Source organism: Stegastes partitus, unplaced genomic scaffold (genome assembly GCF_000690725.1).
Source record: "Stegastes partitus isolate 25-593 unplaced genomic scaffold, Stegastes_partitus-1.0.2 Scaffold14, whole genome shotgun sequence".
NCBI classification, from domain to species: Eukaryota; Metazoa; Chordata; class Actinopteri; family Pomacentridae; genus Stegastes; species Stegastes partitus.
Window position 1 is genome coordinate 709061 of NW_007577745.1, and position 23981 is coordinate 733041.

Below are 23981 nucleotides of genomic sequence, written 5' to 3' on the forward strand. Positions count from 1 at the left end.
TGTCTCTAAGTGTAGCCCTGTGATAGACTGGTTACCTGTCCAGGTGAACCTGCCTTCACCCTGAGTCAGCTGGGATAGGCTCCGCCCCCCATGACCCTGGTGAGGACTAAGGTGTAGAGATGATGGATGGATGTTGTCCTGATAGATTTTTCCTATTTTCAGCACAAACTCAGCAATAAATCTGATTTTTAAAACTATTTTTGTTGAAGGAGAGACCTCAGAAAAAGACATTAATATGATCTTCTGTAACTGGAAAAAAAAGGTGTGTGTTAATGGGAGATAAGTAAATATTCAAATGCATACATGAGCTCTATAATGTTGCTAAATCCTCTTTCAAGGTCCTCTGCTTCTGTCTGTATTTACCAGTCAGAGTTTTTCTGCCACTTCTGACTATTGATTACTCTGATCAACAACAAGCTCATCACTCAAAGCTGCAGAACATTTCAACATTATAGAGCTGAAGTGTTACTGCTGCTTCACAGAATAGAATAATTACACTTCAAAGTATACCACAGTGCTGTTGAATGCACAGTGACAGCATCTTAGATTGGTTTTGTGGTGTTTTCAGTCCATGCATACCACCGTAAAACCCCACAGCTATTAATGAGTACGTTTCAGAAGTTAATTTCTAATTACATGACAGCCTACAAACGTTTGTAAAAGAGCACGTCAGCACTTCTCTCTGTTTGATATGTGAACACATCTCTGTTTCTTTTCTTCACAACCTTTTTATGCTTTAACACTTCATTCTGAGCATTTTTCTGAAATGTTCTGTATTCTGAATGTAGAGAGTAAAACACACAATCATGCAAATCAGAGGGATATTGTATTTTTGCGAGGCGCCCTCCCACACACAGGTGGCCCAGAGCCGCTGGTGGCGCTGAGACGTGGACAGCTCATTACGATCTTTGTAGCCACCCACAGGAGCAAAACAACATCAACAATGAACTCTAATGAGGCATGTTGGTGTTTTGTCAGCCGCCACAGTCTCTGTGAAAGGAGGATATAATATGCACAGAAAAAAAAGGGAAACCAGCTCACTCATAAAACTCTGTCCCTGCTGTGGGAGACGAGAGCCGCTCCAGTTTCTGTACAGGTTTGTTGTTAATTTGTGAAATCACACAAAATACGAGCTGGGGAGTTTTTAGAATGCAGATGTCTGAAATACAGTCAAACATATTCAAATGAGCTCAGCGAGCTGTCCCACCAGGAAGCGCGATGAGGAGGAATATGAAACGACTCTTTTGCTAGCGCTGGCTTTGGAGACCAGCGGTCGCAGAAGGCTGCCAGCCAGCCAGCCGCTGCCAAGGCAATTTGAGGAGGCTCCAGAAACGTCACATTTCGATCCCAAAAGGCCTCGAATCAGATGAAAGGACGGGTGAGTCTGTAAAACTCCCAGGCAATCCCGAGAGAGGAAAGAGAGGGAGAGAGCTCGGCTACATTTCAATTACACCAATGCCAGATAAATACACAACACGGCGCCGTGGAGGCACAGAAGCCTGCACTGAACCCAAAGCAGGGGGCATCTCCTGCACTCAGGATGAGAGCCGCTGATGTTGAAGCTTTGCAAAAACATGCCACGGCAAAGTTAACTGCAGGTTTGTTCAAATGCAGAGATTTGGACAGATCAATTATAGCTACGAGGAGTTTGCTTTGCATAGAAATAAGTGAACCTCGCTCCGTACCTGACAGCATCAGCGCAGGCCTGTAATTTTCTTGTTTGGCTCTTTGTGCTCACTGTCTCCTGGAGGATCCAATCCACCCGCTGATTGTACGACGAAATACCCTCGAGAAATTGGACATTCTTTCCCCCCCACGGGGATGCAACTGTCAGGAGAGGGCGTCTCTGAAATGTGGAGTGAATCACATCGACTTGCAGATCAATCTGACGAAAAACACAATCCACACCTATAAGAGTATTTAAGTATTTGGATGGAGACACATTTTGTTGGTTCTGTGCTTCAGAAAATTCAATTTGAAATCAGATAATAAACACTACCTTTAATGCCCAAACCTCGGCTGTCATTCGATCGAGTCGTTATGAAACTGTACGGGAGATGTGTCCCGTTAAAAACACAAACTTCAGGGATGAACAGCAGTTAGACAGAAACACATCAAGGCGTCTTCTCTCACTGCAGCCTCCCTCAGCTCCTGTTGGCTGTCGAGTCTCTGCTTTTAGTGGAGACACAGATTGAGACTCTTCGGTCGTATGTTCTGCTGGAAGGAGTCGGACGGGTTGATGCGTCTGAACCACACACCGAGCTCCTGTTCAGCTCTGCTTCCTCCTGCTGCAGCAGCCAAACCTAAAAACACGAGCATCACCGTGTCTGACAGACGGGATGTTCCGGGTCATCGACTCCTTCATCTGTGAGTTTTGTTTCATTAGACCGTCGAACTTTGTGCCGATACTCAGGTTTGTTTTTGTGCGTTTAAAGAACTACGAGCTGCCAGTTTCTGAGGCCGACCCGGGTTTGCATCTCGTGGTTGTTGTGCTGATGGAGTTTTCTCGTTGTGCAGTCATAAAGGATGTTTTCACACCGTGTAAATGCAGATATTTCAAAATGTAAACTATTGTGGGGAACCATCTGCCTTCAGTTTATCTGACAGACAGCTTTTCCAGCCTCATTATCACCTCAGCATCACACATTGACAACAACTCCACCCCAATCTAAACTCTCAGCTCTGAATCATTTTGAAGCCACGCATGAGATCTTTTTGTGCAAACTACCACTGAAACAACCACAGAAGCATTTATTAGCCAAACTAGTGAAGCCTTGTGGTTTTGCAGCTGTGTGTTGTCCTTCAGAAAGCATTTGATCCGATGTGTTTCTGATGCAGCCGCAAAGCGTTTGTCTGTCTTTATGGGTGAACCTGGGAACGCGAGCGCGATCATGGAGAGCATAATTGTGACAACAGATTTTCAGCAGGAGATTGACCGTGACAAAAACTGTGAGGGTTCAGGATTTTTGTGTGCGCGCTGTTGCATTTCGCCCAGAACTGAAAAATACGAGAATGTGCCCAAAACAATGAGGCAGACAGGAGCCGAGGCAGAGCGCCAGCCGTCTCTGCTCCGTCCACGGCAACACAAAGTCCCTCAAGTCTGCATTTCACTCTCATTTCCACAGTTCCCACAGCGCAGCAATCAGGCTTTGGCTCGTTTAGATACTGAACTGTGTCTGATGTAATCGTCCAGACGCGAAACTCGATTCAGTCAGACCCAGAAAGACAAAGTCTGTCACACACGTCTACTGAGCATGTCCTGTTGTAGCGCTCATAAGAAGGAATCATCAGACGTGTCTCTAACGAACAATTATGTGTGTGTGAAAATAAGATTTATCAAAACTATCACAGAGCAGAGCCGACCCCAGGAGCCTCTACTCCTGCTCTGGCTTCTTTAAAATGCTTCACCCCAGTCTCTCCAGGTGTAATGTTCACCGTGGTCACCGTTTTGTTTTAGCATTTCAGCTAAAACTTTATGGTTTCTACAAAACATGCTGAAGTGGATCAGAATGTCATTAGCTTTGTGAGAATCTGAAACTGGCTGCATGTGTGTTGTTTTCATCTATAAAGTGTGAACAAATCATTAAACAGAAATCGATGATATCTTTTATAACAGTTAACCCCGAATATTAAAACATACCGCTCATGTTTAAGGGGTTTAATCCAGTTTATTATTATTATGAGTAAATTCTTTTTACTTTATGTGTCGGGGCAGAAAATATTCATGAGTCAGCGTGAGAGGAAGATTTTTACTGTTTTTATGGGTCACATGTTAGCATCCTGCTAAACAAACAAACCATTTATATACATGGATCAGCCACAACATTAAAACCAGTGACACTACTGGTCCTCTTGTTAGAGCCCAGCGTTCTCCTCATGTGGCTGGAACTCCGACACAAAGCCGAGCAGACCGAGCTCGACCCCCGACCCGACAGCAGGGTTCTCCACCAGCAACTGCTCAGGAACAGCTTGAGGATCAAAAGGTGCCTCAATGGAGCATCCGACGCAGCAGAACAACTGATCCGCAGAGGGCCCACCCCTCAGCAAACACAACCACCGTCCCAAAGCCGGAGACCACAGGACCCCCCAGAGGTCACATGTTCCTGCCCCGACGGGTCAGAGCTGTTCTGGCAGAACAACGATGGCAAGCAGGTGGTTTTAATGTTATGGCTCACCATTTTGCATTCAGTAAATCAAATTGAAGCTTTAAAAACACTTGAGTTCAAACCTCCATCACTGAAGCAGTTCACAGTCCAGCTGATCGTGTGCTGCTTAAAGGAGAGTGTTGACTTAAAGATCTGAGAGACGGCTGCTGAGAACCTGAACTCACTCGCCCTCAGACAGATTCCTAATTTTCTTGTCCACAGCTCATTTTATTAACAAGTGAAAGCTGTTAAAGGTAAGACAGCAAAGACCTGGAGGGCAGCCTGGAGGAAAACATCTTCACAACGAGGCCTGCGGGGCAGAAAAAGTTTTCAGCTCTCCCTGCAAACGCTCCACTCTGCACTTTCTCTGGGAAACACCACATCCAAATCTAAAAAAATAAAATAAAATGTAAAAACAGAGTAAGCCCTTCCCTCTGGAAACTCAGAAAGTGGTTTGTTGGCCAAACTAAGGATGCATTACGTTGCTGTTTGAAGCTTGTTTAACCAGAGGAGTGGTTTCTTCACTATACAGTGCAGCAGCATATTGATTATCTCTAAGTCAGACCCTTTGTAATTTAAAACAGCTCATTGGGAACGCCGCTGACCATTTAAGCACAAAATCCAAACCACCGCTGGGCATCGTGTCATGCAGCAACTTCTTCAGACTGCCTGCAGCATCTGAGACGCAACGAATAACGACGAGATGCTGAAATCTAATCCTGAAAATGTCCACATGCGCTGCTTGGTTTAGGGCATCTTGATGTTCACCCACTTGTGAACACTGAAATGTGCCCTCATTCAGCCACAGGGGCATTAGTGAGGCTGGTGGCTGGTAAGTTTATCTGAAGTTATCTTAAAGGTTTCAGGTTTAGTTGGAGCCTCTGTGCAGCTGGACACTCCTGTTTCTTCCACACATTGATTTTAGAACCTGGTTTAGTTCATTGTCATAACAAAACAGGAAACTAAAACCTCTGAAGCATCCAGCAGGTATTTAGTATTGCACTCACATCCGGTTGAGGGACTCGTGCGAGCCGGTCCAGAGAAGAAAATGATGATCAAAACAGTGGAGAGCAACAGATTTCCTGACTTTTAGTCCGTACCACCAGCCAAGCTTCAGAATCCCTGAATTTCCTATAAAGCATCTCCACAGCGTATTTCATTAGAGCACATGAATGCCCACATCTTCCAAACTCCACACCTCTCGTTTCCAGAATCAGACTTTCTGGTGGTAATTTGTAGTCCTGGGGCGTTTCAGACACCAACCGTGAACCGTAATATTCCTGGTTCAGGCCCAGGAGGGGAGCTTTGCTGCATGTCATTCCAAATCTCTCCCTCCTCTGGCTTTCTGTCACATCTCTGCTGTCTGCTCGCTTAAAAAGGCAGAAAATGCCCCAAAAATGCTTGTGAAGTCTCGAGATGACATCATCAAGGTGATTTTCTCAGACTTTGGAAAGCTCTGTGCAGAACCACAAAAGGCCCGGTGCAGCTCAGTCTGACAGTAAACTGATCTGTAAACGGACAGCGCTTAATGAGTTCACTCATAACGGAGCTAAAGAGTCCAAACTGAGAAAACAAAACCACGTCACGCTTTAACTTGAGGCCAAACTACGGAGATGAGCTCAGACGACTTCTCACATGAATCTGAAATCCTTTGGATGATGATGCAACGTCTGATCTGCATATCTGAAAACAGCAGCTCCTGGCGAACAGATCAAACGCTGCTCTCAGCTCAGGACATGAACGCTGAAGGTTTCGCTCCCAATCATCTTTCAAAACGCCACCTCTGCACACGACTCTCACCTACAGACGTACGACAGGTAGTGTACTGTTATTTTATTTTAGGTAGTCAGATGAGGTGAAACCATTCCCAACTCTTTGGGATGCAGCAAACTGAAGCACACTGTGACAGCCGGCTCTACATTAAAGCATGAAGCTCCAGCGTGGAAGCAGAAGCTGCAGGAGGGATTTCATTTTGCCCACAGCAACATTGCCACCACCTGGTGGCTTTGATGCATGCTCCAAACAATGCAGTGAGAACCCCCGTCTGTTGGCTGTCTGGCTGACAGCGGCCTGAGAAGCTGCTGTTTTCGTGAAGCGGTGACAAACACGTGTGCATTTATCTCCTCCTAAACGTCTGCCGGCGCCTCCACCAGCAGGGCTGAGGGGTAACTCGGGGAAACGAATCCAAAACATCACACATTAAAAAGGCAAAGTGTGTTAAATAATAGATGACAGCCAATCAGATCAACATCTGAATAAAACCTCCACACGTGACACTTTTACTGATAAAAACTGAAATTATTTCCCAATAATACCACAAGAAAACCGTCTGATCTCTCCGTACCTGATGCATAAATAAAACATAACTTTATTCTAATTACACACAAAGCTGCCTCCGCCGTGGTGTAACAGGGGCAAAGTGCCCTCCACTGATTTCTGCATAACTTTGATCAGTGTGCCACCTAGTGAGAAGATCAACACCCAGCAATCGCTGCTCTTGCTTTGAGTCAAAGACTTAAGAAAAAACAAATCTCGGGGGGCGTGTTGAACCGTCGGCTGAACATAAAAGCCTCCGATGGCCCTTTGATAATCCGCCTCGGGCCTCCTCTTCAACACCTGATGAAACCACTCGGAAGATTGTGACTCGAACTCAGATTCCTCCCCTCAGCCGAGACTCCGGTTCACACACAGGTAATTAATTTGCAGATAAGGAACAGCTCTCGCTGATATCGGGTGCAACGGTGTGTGTAATGGCAGGAAGAGCGAGTCGCGGTGCTCTTATTCTGAAGGTTAGAGGTCAGCCAGCGGACTGCTTAAGTGATTTTAATCTTGGGGTTAATGTCACAGAAAGTCTCTAATAATAGCTGGATTCAATTACAAAGCAGGAGAAGGTAAAGACAGCAGGAAACAGGAAATCCTTTAAAACCCTCCCTCAGGTTCTCTTATATAACGATGCTCTGCTGCTGCTCTTCTAGAAGTTTCTGTGTTTGGATTTATTTTACTGACTTTACTGCAATCTACCTCCTCTCCGTGTACATCAGTTAGAAACTTCAAATCGCTCCTTTGATAAGAACATGTTGCTCTGAGATGTGTAGGTGGAGAGAAGCAGCATAAATGACAGCAGCAGCAGCTCAGGAAGGGAAACTTTAACACACTTTTTCATTTGCATTGTGTTCTTCAAAGATGTATTGTTGGAGAAAGCGATGCTTCTTCCACTCAGACGATAACATCTTCCATCTGGGTTTCAACGGTGAGACCTGAAAAAGTCAGTGCCAGCGCCGTGCTCCAGATATCCCAGCACAGCGTCACCGTTTGGCTCCGCAGGAATGAGAAACAGGCAGCAGAAAATGGACCGGGGAAAGCAAGGTGCATCGCTAATAGCTGTTTTCAGCAGCAGCTTCAAAGCATGAAAACGAGCTTAAGGAGAAACTTTGAAGACACAACTGGCAGACAGAAGAGAAGAAACCTCTCTGCATCGGCTGAGATAAGGAGAGCGAATCAGGATCCTCTCGTCTTCTCACAGTCGGGGTAAACACTGCTTGTTAGAGCAGACCTGTGTGAGTTCAAACATGACATTTCAGAATCCAGAGGCTGCACGCTGGAGTGCCTTTCCAAAGCCGGGGCTACAGGCGGCACCGGTGACAAGGCCGCAGCCAATTAGGACTGTTTGTGAGCGAGTCTCTGAACCCGTCTTTCACTTGAAAGTGGGTCAGAGCCGCGGCACAATGGCAGGTAGCACACAACTCCCGAACTTGAAATAAGACAGATGAGGGATTAAACAGCTGAACTTCAAATTTGCTCTAATATGGGTTGACGGCTCCGAATCCATTATCATTATCAGCCACTTTGATGCTCACAAATTCAATTTCAGAGCAGGTCTAGAACAGTAGATGAGCCACTCCGGGTTCAGACCGCAGGTATTACCACTATCATTCATTAACACGTTTCATTGCAGGTAAACAACTCTGGGAGTTCAAAGGCACTTCAGCTGAACACATTACCAAGTTAGACACTCCTGTGTGGAGAAAACTGTTTCCAACACATTTCGTGGGCTCTTTCACTTCCCTCTCACATCAAACACTCCAAACGGTGCTCGCTCTCCATATTCACATGGCTGCTACTCGTGAGCCCGGAGAGGAGCGAGCTGAGCGCTGCTTAATGATGCCGAGCATGTCTCTGCAAGAGCACGTCTGTGGAGGACAGCTCTGGACCCAAATGGCATCAGAGTTGTGATGCAGAAACCACTTGACATAATTGCTGGTGTGATGCGGCTGTGGACGGAGCCGGCGCCTCTGATCTGTTCAACATCTCTGATCTGCGCTCAGTGTGCTGGGCGCTCACACAGGGGCTGGAAAAAGAGAAATAGCATAAAAGATTCATAAGAAGGGACTTTACACCAAATCAATGGAGCTAACTGCGCTACAAAGGTCACTCATGTTTGGCTGCGTTCAGTTTTCTGAAGTTCTGAGTCCGTTCTGTACATCGGTTTGGTCGTTTTTACTTATAGATTCAAGATAAGCTTTATTTGTCACACACACATTTACACACTAAAAAATAAAATAAAAACAAGTGTTAAATATTATATTACGTATACATTATATAGCTTATTATACAGCTGCTGTTAGTCTGTAATGACTGTCTTTGTTTTTACTCTATGCTGCTGTGACAGACACTTCTGTTTGGCATTTAAATGAATAACTGGAGAAGAGAGAACATGAAGAGCTATTAAATTTAGTTCAGTGACAGAAAATAAATCAGAAACTGTTCTGATAACAATTTACTAATTGGTCATTTTTCAGGCAAGAATGTCCAAAGAAATAAGATAAAATAAAATAATCTTTATTTCTGGTAAATGTATTGGATGTGGTGTGTGCAAAGCAGACGTGTGATGAGCCGGCAGTGATGCCAGAAGTTGAGCCTGAACAGAGTCTAGACGCTGGTGGTCATGAAAGAGAGAAAACTCAAAGTAGACGAGTTCCTCCCAAAGGACACATTTATTTATTTAGCAGGAAAGAAGGAATCTAAATAAATTCTGAGTGTAAGAAGCTTTTGACTTCTAAAAACATAATTATCAGAACGCTAATTGCCAGGCCTCATTCTGACTCCTTAGACATGAGAGTCTGCTTCCACTAAATGTTTTGCTTCTTTTCCTGCCAAACACACAAAGATGATGTGTAAGCTGGTGGTACTTTATAATCTAGCTAATAAGGAATGCTGTTTTAGTGCTGGATGCTATTCTGCTGGCTACAGGTGACGTCTGAGGCTCAGAGCCGTGGTACCTGCATCAGGAATCACAGCTGTTTGGTCAAATGAGCACAAACGACTCCATCAGTCACATCAGCGCTTTGTGAATGCGTCACTTTACCGCATCAGTCTGAGGCGTACGACGGGTTTGAAGAGGCGTCCTCGCAGCAGTTATGTGGAAATCAGCCAGTAAGAGCATTAAGAGTCTGAGACGGGACCTCAGTGATGGTGTCACTAACAGATCCGTCAACTAAACCAGCAGCTAACGTGACGCGACGCGCTCCCCGTGTGACGGCGTATCATCCAGGGGTGCCGAACAAAGCAGGCCCTGAGCGGCTGCTTCACACATGTTGATGTAAAGACTCTCATCTGCAGACATTTCACATCCTGACAATAAACTTTCTCCTTCCAGAAGGACGGCATCTCCTCAGCGGCTTCCACTGTGAAGCCTTTTCTTATTAAGAGTCGCTTATCATGAGCTCCACTTGTTTCTACTCTCTTGTGATCAAGTGACATAAATTAAACCCAGCTCCTTCCTTACACTCCGCAGACTTCTTAAGAAACTCTTGGCATTAAATATATTCCTCCCGTTGCGGTATAAATTGGTGGCAGAGCCCATGTACAGTCAAGCGGCTCAGCTCACAAGCATATCTGATTTACAGTGCGTAGGTTCAAACCCGGCGCTGCTCATTAGCTCCTACGCTGTCAAAACAGCAGCGAACTTCCTGCGCTTTGGTCAAACGTGCTGCTTTTCCTCTAATTTATGAAGCAACTGTTAAAAAAAACACACATGGAGACTTTTTAATGAAAACAAAAGGCTCAAGTTGAACTAGAGGAACGTCTCTCCAGTTGTCAGGAGGTTGTGGGCAGAGAATCGTTGCAGGAAAACTCAGACGTGTCACTCCCATCCCTGAACCGCGTGCCCTGCATGTAAAACAGACGCACCCCGGAGAATAGGCTATATTTCATCACCACGGGAGCGCCGGCACTAACTAGTGATGCATATTTATTCAGTCTCCGAGCTCTCCACATTCTCCTTACGACTGTTTTCTGCAGTCTGACGGAACAGGGTAGCGTTAACAATCACGCTGTGCTCTGTAACAGGCCTTAAACATTTTGCAGCTCAGGTACTTGACGGCAGCTGCAACGAGGTGAGAGTTTTTGCAAATCAGACCTTGAATTTTTTTTTTTTAACTATAGTTTCCTCTGTAAGTTCTCGGTTTGAGTTCTGTGCTGTAGGTGTCGACTGATCTCGTCCCAGCATCCCTCTCCTCCTCCTCCTCCTCCTCCTCCTCCTCTCTTTGTGCTTCTTCTTCTGCCGGATTGTGACAAGATTGTGAGATGATGTTTTGGGAAAAAGCGAAGTGTAACTAAGGAAAGGAGAAGGGAAAAAAAGAGGCCAGAAGTGCTGGGCACGGTGGGGCAGATATGCAGAGTCAGCACTCGGGCGGCGGGTTCAATGACGCAGGAAGCACAGCAGGGACGTGAAGCTCCGGCTGTACGAATCCTTTTCTGTCCAGCTGCTCGTTGCAATGTGTTTCAGCCCCGTTAGGAGCCTAAATGATAACTTACAGTACACACATGTTGACACACACACAGTCGACAAGATGAGCGGGATTAGCCTCTCCGTGAAATCTGCTGTTGTTCATACCTTCAGCTCTCTCCTGGCAGCGCCGCGTGTGCACACTGCAGATCGAGCAGTGACAAATTTAGCTGCTTTAAAGTGGTGGAGATGAGTGACTATTAAATCCCAGAGATGTGTTCGCTGAGCGCACAGTATTCAGCTTATGTGCATCCACTTAAAATTTTGCAATAACCTCACTTTCCTAGCAGAGTGTGTGTGTGTGTGTGTGTGCAGAGGAGATAGGGAAAGACAGAGGAGATTAAGAAAAAAGAGCAGCAGCGAGAGGCACAGCAATTTAGAAGTGCGAGAAACTACTACAATCCTTTAAAACTATGCTGCACCGGATGAAGCGCCTTAAACAACAGCAGAGCGCTTTGTCCACAAGATCCAGGAGGCACATTAAGAGTTTTGTGGCGCTGCGGCAACAAATAGTTTGTTTGTGGAGCAAAGACGGATGCAGCGAGCACCGGGTGGAAATTAGTTCTGCACAGTAACGTGAAGGATTATGTCTGTCCAGAAGTATAAAACATATAAATCATGCAGAACTACACGCAGTGAAAGTTTCTTTTTAACTTTGGAAAGCAGCAACTGAGAAAATCTCCCAAAAATTACACCCATACATCTGCACCTCTTCTCCCATTTTAAAGCTGAATTTTCACATTTAGTCTCACAACACATCCTGTTAACCATCTTTATCTTGTGTTGTGTGAAAACAGACCTCGCCGGTGTTCGCCCAGATAACACGCTGCACAGTCATGGAATGCAAACACGGCTAACAGATCAGGATCGGCGTGTTCACGTCACAGCATTTCATTCATCTCTTGATTCATTTTGTCCAATAATAATTTTCCCCAGATGTCTCACTGTCCCTCCAGCACACACACATCACAGTGTTTACTCATTCAGGGAAACATCTCTGCATCTACAGGACATCCATCCATCATCTCTACACCTTCATCCTCACCAGGGTCATGGGGGGCGGAGTCTATCCCAGCTGACTCAGGGTGAAGGCAGGTTCACCTGGACAGGTAACCAGTCTATCACAGGGCTACACTTAGAGACAGACAACCAAGCACACTCACATTCACACCTACGGACAATTTACAATCACCAATTAACCTCAGCATGTTTCTGGACTGTGGGAGGAAGCCGGAGAACCCGGAGAGAACCCACGCTGCACGGGAACCGGTGACCTGCTAGCTGTGAGGCGACGGTGCTAACCACTGATCCACCTGTAACCCATCTACAGGACAGACTGGCTAGAAATGTGGTGCACAACTTCTTGGTTTTCTTCTCAGGTGGTGGTTCTGCTCAACTCAGCTGGATGTCATGAAACCTGGTTCAGACTCTGTTTGGTTGATGACAAAGAAAACCTGCTGAGCTGAAGACACCATCATCATTAGTGAAGGTAACCTTGCTAACTATGATGTGAGCATAACACCAGCTTGCTAGCGCTGTCATGTGCCTATTTCAGAATGCTGATGCTAGCATTTAGCTCGAAGCACCACCGTGCCAAAATCCAACCTCACAGAGCCTCTGGCCGGCTGCAGACTCTGAGCTGTGACTCTTATAAAGATCACCAGAGTCAGCTTTCAAATGGGGGCAAAATGCCAACAAGTTAATAAAAGGATATAAACTATGATCAGGATGTTCTATCGTTCTACTCGAGCTGAGCATCTGTCTCGTCATGCAGGTCAGGAATCAATCAAGCTCAGCATCTCTTAAGAGCAGCATCTCCATCCAGCGAGAGACTCCTGTCAGTCAAGAGGAACATGTTGATCTCCTGTCAAAGACCAGACGAGTTGATTCTCAGAGCAAACACAGCGGTCAGTGAACTCCCATCGGTTTATTGATCATCCGGAGGGAAAGTGTGCTAATGAAGACACATGTGATCTCCACCTCCCTGAAGCAGCTAAGCTCCCGTTCATCCATCTGGCTGTAACACCTTCATCCTCCAGGGGGCTGCAGGGGGAGCTGAGCCGACACCGGGCCAGAGGCGGGACGGATCGCTGGTCCATCACACTCACAGGGATTTTCATCACCAGTTAACCAACATGCAAACTCCACACAGAAACCAGCGGCTGATGCCTCCTGATGTCCTGAGACAGAGCTAACAGCTAAACTAAACACACCTAATTATGCATAAAAACACAGCTGGAGTTCTGCACAGAGCAATATAATAAACACAGTTTAAAAATCTAATGGAATTTGACCAACTAGTCATTTATTTTTAGGAGATACAGACTGGTGCTGGTGCTCTGGCTGGCCCGAGGCGGTCACAGCTTGGTGGGGATGTACTGACTGACTGATGACACGTGTGGTCGTCTGGCCGCGGCTCTACAGAGGTTCCTTAATCCAATACGGGGATGAGAAGACGAAGGAGATCTAAGGCTGGTATTGACTCTGAGGAAGTGATTTTCAGTGCTGCTGGGGAGACCCGGGGAGAAGGAAGGATCAATAATGTAAGTCAGAGTAGATAAACTATTCTGAGGGACGTATTAGGCAGATGCAGCAGCAGCCATATACGTTGTTTACATATTTAACATTGAGCTTTTATGGAGTGAAGCGGAAAAGGGGGCAAAGTTTATTTATCTGGCAAAAACTCAGTTTGCTCTGATGAGATTAGTTTTAGTACACACCTGCACTTAAAGTGACTCAGTCAGAGAAGCACTTAAAAGAGTGTTTCTGTATGAATTATCTTACTATTAGGGTCGATGGCCAGCAGTGCTGGACTCTAACAGGGATGAGAACGTTGGCCATCAGCCAGCACCTTGACCCCCACCGCCGCTTCGCCGAGGCGTGAGGATGGTTCAACACGAGGGGGAGAATAAAGACGTCCAGAGTTATGGGCCTCTGAGGACTGCACTGCAGGCAGCCGCACACCATCCTCACATCCCTTTGGCCCAGTGGAGCAGAAAGGTGACTGAAACCACTGCACTGTCAGGGCACGGCCATTTGGGCAAGGAGGTGCAGAGCCTAAGCTTGCAGAGATTTGTGCAAATGCAGCGAGGCTTTTTCCACGTAGGTGTTAAGCCTCGTGAACTTTCTGTTGCCGCAAGCAGTTTGAGAGCGAAAAGTAGGACAAAATGTTGGTAAAATTAAAAGCAAAGACAAAGAGGAGGGTGAGGAGGCAATGCAGGGGGAAAGAAGAGCAGAAATGTAGTAAATAATGCATGCAGCTCTGACAAACAGAGGCTTCACCTGCTATTTACTCAGGACAAAATTACAGCTGTACCTGCAAAGTGCTCTCAGGACAAAAGGGAAACCTTGCTACAGATTTGCTTCACATATTTTGGCTGAGCAGCACTTCACACGTCTCACACTCTGCACAGGAGGAAGGATTTGATCTTGTAAACGCTGCAAATGATAGAACACATCTCTAATTGTAAAAAGCTGCTGCGCTTGTGTACTAACAGCTCTGGTGCTTTGTCATTACTCCGCTTCCTCACAAGATGTTTGTGTTAAAAAAAAAAGAAAAAAGTCACTTAGCATAACAGCAAATTTCAGCTAAATACATCAAAACCCAGCAGCAGCAGCAGCAGCAGCAGCAGGCTGGAACTCACATTTACATATCTGTTGGATCAGATCCTCCTGCTCGTGCATCCACTCTGACAATTAACCCATTCATTGTGGTCCCGATCAAACAGAATTTGCATGAGGCCGATAGTGTACACACATCGTACCGAAGTCTCACGAGGCTCTTTGTGATCAAACAATGAGCTGAATGAAACCGAGAAGAAACAAAAAGGGAAGAAAAAAAAAAGCAGACTTCTGCTGTAGACAACATTCTTCTAATATTTGCTGTGTACAGTTCTGCCTCTTCAGCCTTCTACAAAGGAATAAAATGAACCTAACTGGATGCAAATATTGACCCACTTCAGGCTAAATGACATATTCTGTTGATTTATGAAGTTTAAAGAGCTAAACAGTAGCAGATGTTCTTGAAATGCTTGTGCATGTTTTAGTTCATGAACTTCAAAATGTAGGATGTACTGAGCATCACGGCCTTCAGAACCACCCGTAGACCCACAGGTCCTCAGAGCACCGTGAGGGACAGACATCACAGATAACAGTTGAATCCTCTCATGCTACAACACAGCAGAGTCCTTCCACCTCCTGCTTCATCGTCTTTTTATGAAATACTGCCAGTCTTTCTCCAAAGAGCTCCTCTGTTCCAATTAGAAGCGTCTCTGCAGACGTCAGAAGCTGATGTTGGTGATGAGGTTGAAGATGGGGTTTCCTTCTGATAGCTCCTCCACGTGTCGGCACATCACCAGGACCAACAGAGCGCCGCTCCTCTGACGGCCAAACCGTCCTACGGCTCATCTGCAGTCAAACTGGAGTCTGGCTTTACCTTTGTGGCCGGCCGACATGCATACTTATTTTCTCCGAAAGTTTTCTGGCTCTTTTAGATCTTGTTTTGACTTTCACATCTCTTAATGTCATTTCAGAAGGTGGAACTTTGCAAGCTGAAAGCGCTTTGATATCTTTTTATAGCCTTCCCCTGCTCAGTGGGCATCAGTCAGCTTCATTTTCAGACCCTCCGTCACTCGGCTGCTGAGTGTTAGCACAAGGTTTGAAGACTCAGAGAATTTATCAGCGCTGAAACTGTCACCGGCTGACAGCCTCTAATGGAAATCCGTGGCCTGCCTTGCAAGTCCTAATGAGCAAAACCAGAAAGGTGCCCAAAAAGAAATAACAGTTGAAGACAGGCTTATTTTAATGTCTGTTTGCTGCGGCGGATGTATTTACTTCTCTTCACGTCAAAAATCAACAAAACATGTAATTTGCCATTTATGCAGACGGGTCACGAGAAGCCGTCTGTCACGAGTCAAAGTGGTGAAGAAGCACGTTCAATCATATCCGTAGTGTTTCGACGTCTGCAGCTTCTCTTGGATACAAATTTCTAAAACTTTCACACGTTTGTTCTGAAGGTTAGAGCGGCTTTACTGTCGGCCATGATGCAACGTGATACAACCATTCAGCGCCGACCGACACACCCTCGTCTCGGTTTACCTCCCTTTATTCTCTAACGCCCTCCAGACAAACTGTCACACGTATAGCACCCTGAAACATGCATTCATAATGCACACATGTGAGCATCTATAGCCTGCATTATATGTCTGACTTTGTACATGCAACATCCTGATGAGGTCGCCGCCTCTGCTCGCCGTAGAAACATGAAACCAGTGAGATGCTCATCAGATCAACAACGCTCCAGATGCTTCCAACACTCAGCCTGGCAGAAGCAGAATTTTAATCAGGGCCCTGCGAACCTTTAACAGTAATGTGCTCTTATCAACAGAGTGTTAAGCCCAGGGATACGTTCAAACAAAGTGCATTATTTATTAAAGGGCGCTCCGGTGCAAAGAGGGGGCGAAGAACTTCAGCGAACACAACAATAATCCGCTGCACAAGATTTACATTTTTATCTTCTTAAAAAATCATCCAAAATCCCAAAGATCCTGAAACACAGCTTAATTAAGAAACACTGGTGGAGAAGCATGAATCTTCCAGTGACTGATGTGTTTCCATTATTAGCTCCACAAAGTCAGTTCTTCTTAATAACACTTGCTTTGAAACTCCAGCCCGGCGTCTCTCCCTCTCTCCAGGTGGTAATGATGAGAAACACAAGGATATCAAATGGATGTGACAAAGTTAATGCATGGGATGCAACTCTTAAGGCGGCTTTACTCTCCTCATTATCCCTCATAACGCTATGTGAAGAATCACTTTGCATTTATGGCCGAATAGAGGCATCAAAGGCGTCGGCTAAGTTCTCGCAGCACGGCTCCGTGAGGGGAGATAGCAGGCCAGATGAGGGAGGATGCAGCTGACACTCTCGTTCTGGAGATAAGTCAATCTCTGCACTTTCTTTTTTTTTTTTTTCCATCTCAGGGGAAATATGTATTCTGACCGTGTGCATTACATAATAAGATATCACTTGAGTATGCTTCATTTGTAGCGCTCCAAGGTTGTGCTCAACGTGTCTACGCCCCTGAAAATTTTGATAGATTCAGTTTTCAATAATTTAGTTATCAGTCTGAGAGGCTCTCTGGTGGCGTCGCAGCCTGTTAGACTCAACCTCGCCGATACCTGCATTATGAATATGTATCAGCTGGAACCTTTGTTATTGATGTGACACCTGAAGAAAAATCCACGTCTGCTGCTTTGGAGTTCAACGTACTGACTGAAAACATGCAGAGATTCAGTTTTGCTAACGAGCCTTCATAACTGATCCATTAACTAATCAACCAAACAGTCTGTTTCCAATCATTCAAGTTCCAACAAAGTGCCTCTTTTGGCTCAAATGCAACCCGGTGCACCACAGCCCCGAGTCCATCCCGTCTGAAAAACGTGCTTTTGTCGTCCCAATGCAACACAACTTAATGCAGCTCCTCAGAAACTTCAAGTGCATCAGCTGCAACCACACAAGCTGCTGAGGAACAAGCACTTACTGCCCTTTACATGAGCACAGATCCTTGTCTCACTGAAGATGTACAACCCAGGTTTCCTCAGCAAACAGATTTCCTCTACGGCACAGAGGTCTGGCTGCACCTTTTACCACCAGCTCAATTAAAATGGCATTAAGACTGAGGATGGGCTGGTGGAGGAAGCGCTGAGGGTGGAGACCAGTTACGCTGGGACATGCAGGTGGTTAATGGTCTGTCAGGAGGAGGTGTAATCGAGGCTACTCACTGGCTTGCATGAGCTGTCCCTGACGTCCAAACACCTGGGAGAAGGTGGCATGGCTGCAGGTGAGGGTGTCCTCCATGGCTGTCCCACTGGCCCACGCTGAGGAGAAGGAGAGGGGAGAATGATAGGAGAAGGTCAGCAACACTGCGTCACATCAGGACGGGGTGGTGGGGGAGAAAGAGGAGGACGGGAAGGAAAGAAGAAGAAGAGAGAGGAGGAGGAGGGAGGCTTGCCTTCAGTAGTAGAAGCTGGTGTGTGATGTGTGGTGATGACCGCTCTCCTCTGGACCCGTCCTGCTGCTGCTGCTGCTGCTGCTGCTGCTGAGGACTGAAACGCAGCCCGTCGCTGCTCACACAGATATGAGCAGAACCGCTCGCCGCACAGATAACGGGAGGGGGTGTGCCGCCCGCCGCCTGCCTGTCAGCGTGTGAGTGTGTGCGCGCGGGAGAAAGTTCTCTGCGATCGCATTTTGATGTGCATGCGTGGGGGAGAGTCGTGCACGGTGGCGGAGCAGGTAGCAGAGCTGGAGGCACACTTGCTCTGCCAGCACTCTGATCTGCTGCTTCGTCTGTACAGGCTGACAGTCCTCTGCGGCTCCACACTGGCTGGATGAGAGGAGGCGAGTGAAGCGTCTACAGCAGGTACGAGTCGGTCCTCTTCCCTCCCTCCTTCACTCTCAGCGTCTGTCCTCTGGGCATGGATAGGACAGGACCGCTGCTTTCGGATCTGTGTGCCCCCTTTTCACTCCTCCCACCCTCCTCCCCTCTCCACAGCCCTCATTTGCTGCGCCTCAGCACCAACACTTCTCTCTCTCACATCTCTACTCCCTCCACCCTACCCCATGCAAATCCCCTCGATCCATCTTAAAGCTCGGGCCGCTGCTGGGAAACAGATTCTAGCAAACTCGAGTGCTTCATCTTCCCCCAGTGCTGAGGGGAAAAAAAAAAAAAGGAGGATGAGAAAGTGGAGGGGCTGTATGAAAAGTGGAAAGTAGGGCTGGTGCAGCTGCTGGTTTCCAGAGGCTTCATCTTGAAAAGGAATTGTAGAAAACTGCTGAGTATAAAATAAAAATTAGCTCCTACTGCACTGAAAATATCCCTCCTGCAAACTTGTACTCGCCTCGCCGTGTGGTGCAACAGCTCTGGTGAGGAATGAGCTTTACTGGCATGTGTGAAAACACCTTCCACACGCTGCAGCAGTCACAAGAAGGTGTTGTAATAAAAAATTAACTATACCACAGGATCAAATGAGCACATGTTACGAGATCCTAAAATACCCTCCCAGGCCTCGGAGGCACGGTTGTATTGTACCCGGTGTGCAGCGGTTGGCATGGAGACCTCCAGCACAGACAAGACTGACACAGTTATTCCAACATATTATCACGCTCAGGCCCTCGCTGCACCTCCTCACCTCTCTGCAGCCTGTAAACCGCTGTTAGACGGACAGTTTCCTCCCCAGCAAGAAAAAAAAGAGAAACCTTTGCCAGGAAACCCATTGTCATGGAGCCATCTCTCACACCAGCGCTCTGCAGGGCGAGCTCACCGGGGACCTGACCACAGCTCACATCCTCGCATCACATCCTCCTGTTTTGAAAGGAAACGGCAGGACGCTCGGTGGGCCGCAGTGGGAGGAAGGCCGGACCCACTGGAGCAGGTGCTTCTGTGAGGAAAAATACAAATAAGGAGGAGACATGAAAACCGGGCCGACGTTTAAAAAGCTGCCGAAGAGAGTTAAATAGTCACTGAGGCTGGAAGCAGCAACAAACCCTCCTCACACCCTCCCCATGAACCGTCTGAACTGCTGCCATCAGCCAAACGTTCCCGGAGCGTTAGAGGAAGAACCTCCAGCTTCATGCCACCAGCTGTCAGAACGCTGAGCTGCTGATCCAGAGATGCAAACACTTGTTTATTTAAATTGCTTTAAGTTATTGGATCCTGTAGAAACGCTCTCATCCTGCCTGTACTGCTGTGGATGGACAGCAACATGACAATAAACTGGATTGGATTTGAAACCACATGTGGCTGCACCAAACATGAAGAACATCTGCAACACGTCGAGGTCAAACTGACGTCTCACAAACAAAGAGAAGACTCGAGACGCGGCTTCACTTTCAAGTCTAAGCCCAGCAGAATAAATCTCGTCTCCATCTTCATCAGCTTTAATGCTATTCCCTTTGAACAGGAAATAGGGCCATGTGAGCTTTTTGGGCGGCTGTATATTGTCATGTATGAGCAACTGTCACTCCCTCCCCCCGTGTCTGCTGTCACCGGCAGCCGTCTCTCTGCAGAATACCAACAATTCAGCTTGTTCCAGATTCCATATATTCAATCAGATACTTTGTTTTAGCACAAGCTCATAAAGCATCAGTGTGAGAATCTGCTCCACGTGTTCCTGTACATTGATAACCGTCAGTCATACATGTTGGTTGGATGAAGCAGGTTTAACACATCAGGCGTGTACGAAGACACAGAGCGGCTTTTTTTCTACTTTTTAAAAAAACATTATTAACACAGCATTAAATAAATTCCATCCATCCATCATCTCTACACCTTCATCCTCACCAGGGTCATGGGGGGCGGAGCCTATCCCAGCTGACTCAGGGTGAAGGCAGGTTCACCTGGACAGGTAACCAGTCTATCACAGGGCTACACTTAGAGACAGACAACCAAGCACACTCACATTCACACCTACGGACAATTTACAATCACCAATTAACCTCAGCATGTTTCTGGACTGTGGGAGGAAGCCGGAGAACCCGGAGAGAACCCACGCTGCACGGGGAGAACATGGAGACTCCACGCAGGAAGATCCCGGGTGTCCTCACCGGGACGCCAACCGGCGACCTTCTAGCTGTGAGGCCACGGTGCTAACCACCGAGACACCGTGCAGCCTGCATTAAATAAATTCCACAAAAAAACAAAAGATTATTTTAAACAAGCACCACTTTGCACCAGTAAACATCCAGCATCCCTACAAAGAGCACAACACAGCACAATGCACTTTAAATGTTGTATAATCCAAAAGTTTTCTGCCTCACTGGGAACACTTGAGTAAACTTATTGTCCTGTGAAGACCTTGTACCAACAAGAAAAGCCAGCTTCTCATCTTTTCAGCGCTGCTGTCATCTTTGTGACAAGTCCAGCCGTGCTAGTGGATCTGCGGCTGGCAGTGTCAGCATGCTGTTCGATCCATCCACCACACTGGGCCGCGCTGAAATATTTGTACAGACATTTATGCCTCCCTCAGGAGGAACTGTAATTCCCCGACTCGCCCTTCATCAGGTCAAAAATTCAACTCTTCCAATACTTGCCCGCAAATCTGAAGACGTTCCCGTCACCGGTCGCTGCACAAACAGCCGAGCCTCAGCCTGATGTGACACCGAGCGAGGCACAAAGGAAAACATGGTTCTGAGCAAATGTGATTTAAATGTGTGACAGAATTCAAAGCAATCTCTGAAATCAAGCAGCTGTAGGGAGGAGACTTAAATAGCAGTGAAGCTGGTGGTCTGAAGGACGGCTGCAGGGGAAAAAGAAAAAGCAACCAGAACTTATCAGAAAATCAAGTGTCTGAGTGCAGAGCCGCTACCAACACTGTGGACTTATTCTTTTAGATAATTTAATATGGGTTTTAATGGAGAAGTATTTCTTGAACTCCAGTTACATAACAGAGTTCATCTGAAAAATTCATATTTACTGAATTTGGAGATTCAAAGCAGCAACGACATCGACTAGAGCTCATCCTGCAGTGACAGCTCCACTGCCTAATCAAGTCATGAAGTCAAATATTAAACTAGATGTGATTTTATTAATGTATGCCAGCCTGAGGTCGTTCTGCTTCTCGGAACAGATGCTGGTCCACAACATGAGGCAATTGATCGGCTGAAGCAGGTCATTGTTCTGCTCTTCTACATCCTAAATCTGCCTCTCTGCTATATCGTAGTTTATTTCGTCAAGTCAGGCACAGAGCTGCATGGAATTGCATTTTTATGAATAGGGCTGAAGCACGGTACACAGCAATCAAGAGAGAGTGCAGCCATATTTCACCCTGACAGCGTGAGTATGGTGCAGCACTCCTCCAAGTGCCCACCCCTCCACACACACACACACACACACACACACACACACACACACACACACGGCCATAAACCACATCCAGCCATAAACCACAGCATCATGGCACCGGGGCAAATAAACACGTCTCCCCGTCCAACCGAATGAAGAGAAATCCGGCCTGTGCATCAAATCCAACATACAGACTGCATTTAATTCATGACCCCATCCATCAGCGTCACGCGCTCCGTCAGGCCCGCGGGACGTCACAGCTCTTATGGCGGTTCTGTGTCCAACGCTAGGAGCACATTTCTGCTGCACCGTCTGTCCGGCGGGCTCGATGGCTCATTAAGGTACGTGAGTGTGACGGATGAGGTCCGGCCAAAAATAATCTGGGCAGATGCGCTGGAGCCAGATGAGACCTTGAAGGCTGTGAGGAGACGTGCAGGACGCTTTGGTCCTCCATCCAGGTGGATAGACCTCCTTTTTTTTGTAAATTCAAGAAACATAAAGTTGTATTAATGACTTTTTTATTTTGCTGTTGTGGAGGGAAATGTGTGTTTCAGTAGCCGGGCTGGATGCATTGAATATTAATCAGTTCAGGGTGTTTATTTTGGTGGGATAGCTCGCAAACAGAAATGATGCTAATAAAACACCTTGAAAGATGTTTACTGCAGCTGAGCTTATAATAAATACACTTAATTATTAATGCATTTGCATCCAATACTCATCCTGAGAGAGCTGAGAGTGTATTTTACCATTTTCCACATAATACTATAACTGTGTGTCTATAAGAAGACCGGCCGTCCTTTTGTGTGTTTCTACATCTGCACTGGTCATAAAGGAGACGCTCGTTTATTCTATGTGTGGGTTTGCAGGTTTAATTTTGTTTATGAATGGCTTTTTTACCATTTGTTTGGTTGCAGGAGACCGTCCCAGACATACAACACTCCTGAATTATTTGCAATAATTTATGATTGTGTGAACAACGGTTTGTGTTTTTATTGCCTGTGTGACATTAGCTCTGCTTTGACTTATGACTCTAATATACGGGAGTGACCTTATGCACAGTAGCAACCAGAAGAAAATATAGCTTCATAAATAAAATTAAAGATAAAGCCAGCAGCCTACTTTGTAAATACGGTGATGGGTGACGGCGAGGCTGCATGATTGAATTAACAAATAACTTTACATTTCAGATGATTAAGTTGCTCAAAATCTAATTGACCAAAGCAGTTAATTCAATAAAACGTCACTTCGGCTGTGACGTCCACATGAAGCTCAGAATGCATCTTAAATCTTAACCAAGTCGCTCACTGTTTCTACGGCGGCTCACACAAAGCGACAAGTCCGAGGTAGGAATGTAAGGTGCTGTATGACTCACATATCAACCTCCCTGACAAGTGAACTGCTCCCAAAATAGACACCGATCTCATAGCATCCAGCAGGCCGGCGGCGGCCGTGGCCCCGGCGGCAGCAGCCTGCTGACCTGCGGAGTAAAGGCAGCAACTTAAAACCTGATTTATGTTCGGTACCACCTTCTATCAAACTCAGATAAAATGGAAACTGGAATTCCTTTTTCATAATTTGGCAGCTCTCTGCCAAACTCTAAGTGGAGGAGGCAATCAGCAAATGTAATGTGGAGAACTTTATTACAGCTGCAATGGCAGGGACATCTATTATGTTAAAAAAAAATAAAAAACTCAGTATATAAAAGGAGTCGGAGCCACTTATGAGTGCAGTTAATCACATGTTCTCTCCACATCCACAGAGTGACTCTGGAGGTTTCTACATAACCAGTAAACTGATAATGTAGAAATACACATTAAATCAACATAAAAACTATATTATCCATCCATCCATCCATCCATCATCTCTACACCTTCATCCTCACTATGGGGGGCGGAGCCTATCCCAGCTGACTCAGGGTGAAGGCAGGTTCACCTGGACAGGTAAGCAGTCTATCACAGGGCTACACTTAGAGACAGACAACCAAGCACACTCACATTCACACCTACGGACAATTTACAATCACCAATTAACCTCAGCATGTTTCTGGACTGTGGGAGGAAGCCGGAGAACCCGGAGAGAACCCACGCTGCACGGGGAGACTCCACGCAGGAAGATCCCGGGTGTCCTCACCGGGATGTGAACCGGCGACCTTCTAGCTGTGAGGCCACGGTGCTAACCACTGACCCACTGATCCACCTGCAGCCCTACAAC

At 46.4% G+C, this 23981-nt stretch overlaps 1 protein-coding gene across 1 annotated transcript in view; it reads right to left on the bottom strand.

Moving 5' to 3' along the window:
• Positions 1-17788, bottom strand: part of LOC103363359 (putative uncharacterized protein C1orf196) — a 21232-nt gene extending 3444 nt beyond the window's left edge. Inside the window, exon 1 of the mRNA XM_008290093.1 lies at positions 17713-17788. Within this exon, the coding sequence (XP_008288315.1) occupies positions 17713-17788 (76 nt within the window). The remainder of the gene's footprint in view (positions 1-17712) is intronic.
• Between the last annotated feature and the right edge of the window lie 6193 nt (positions 17789-23981).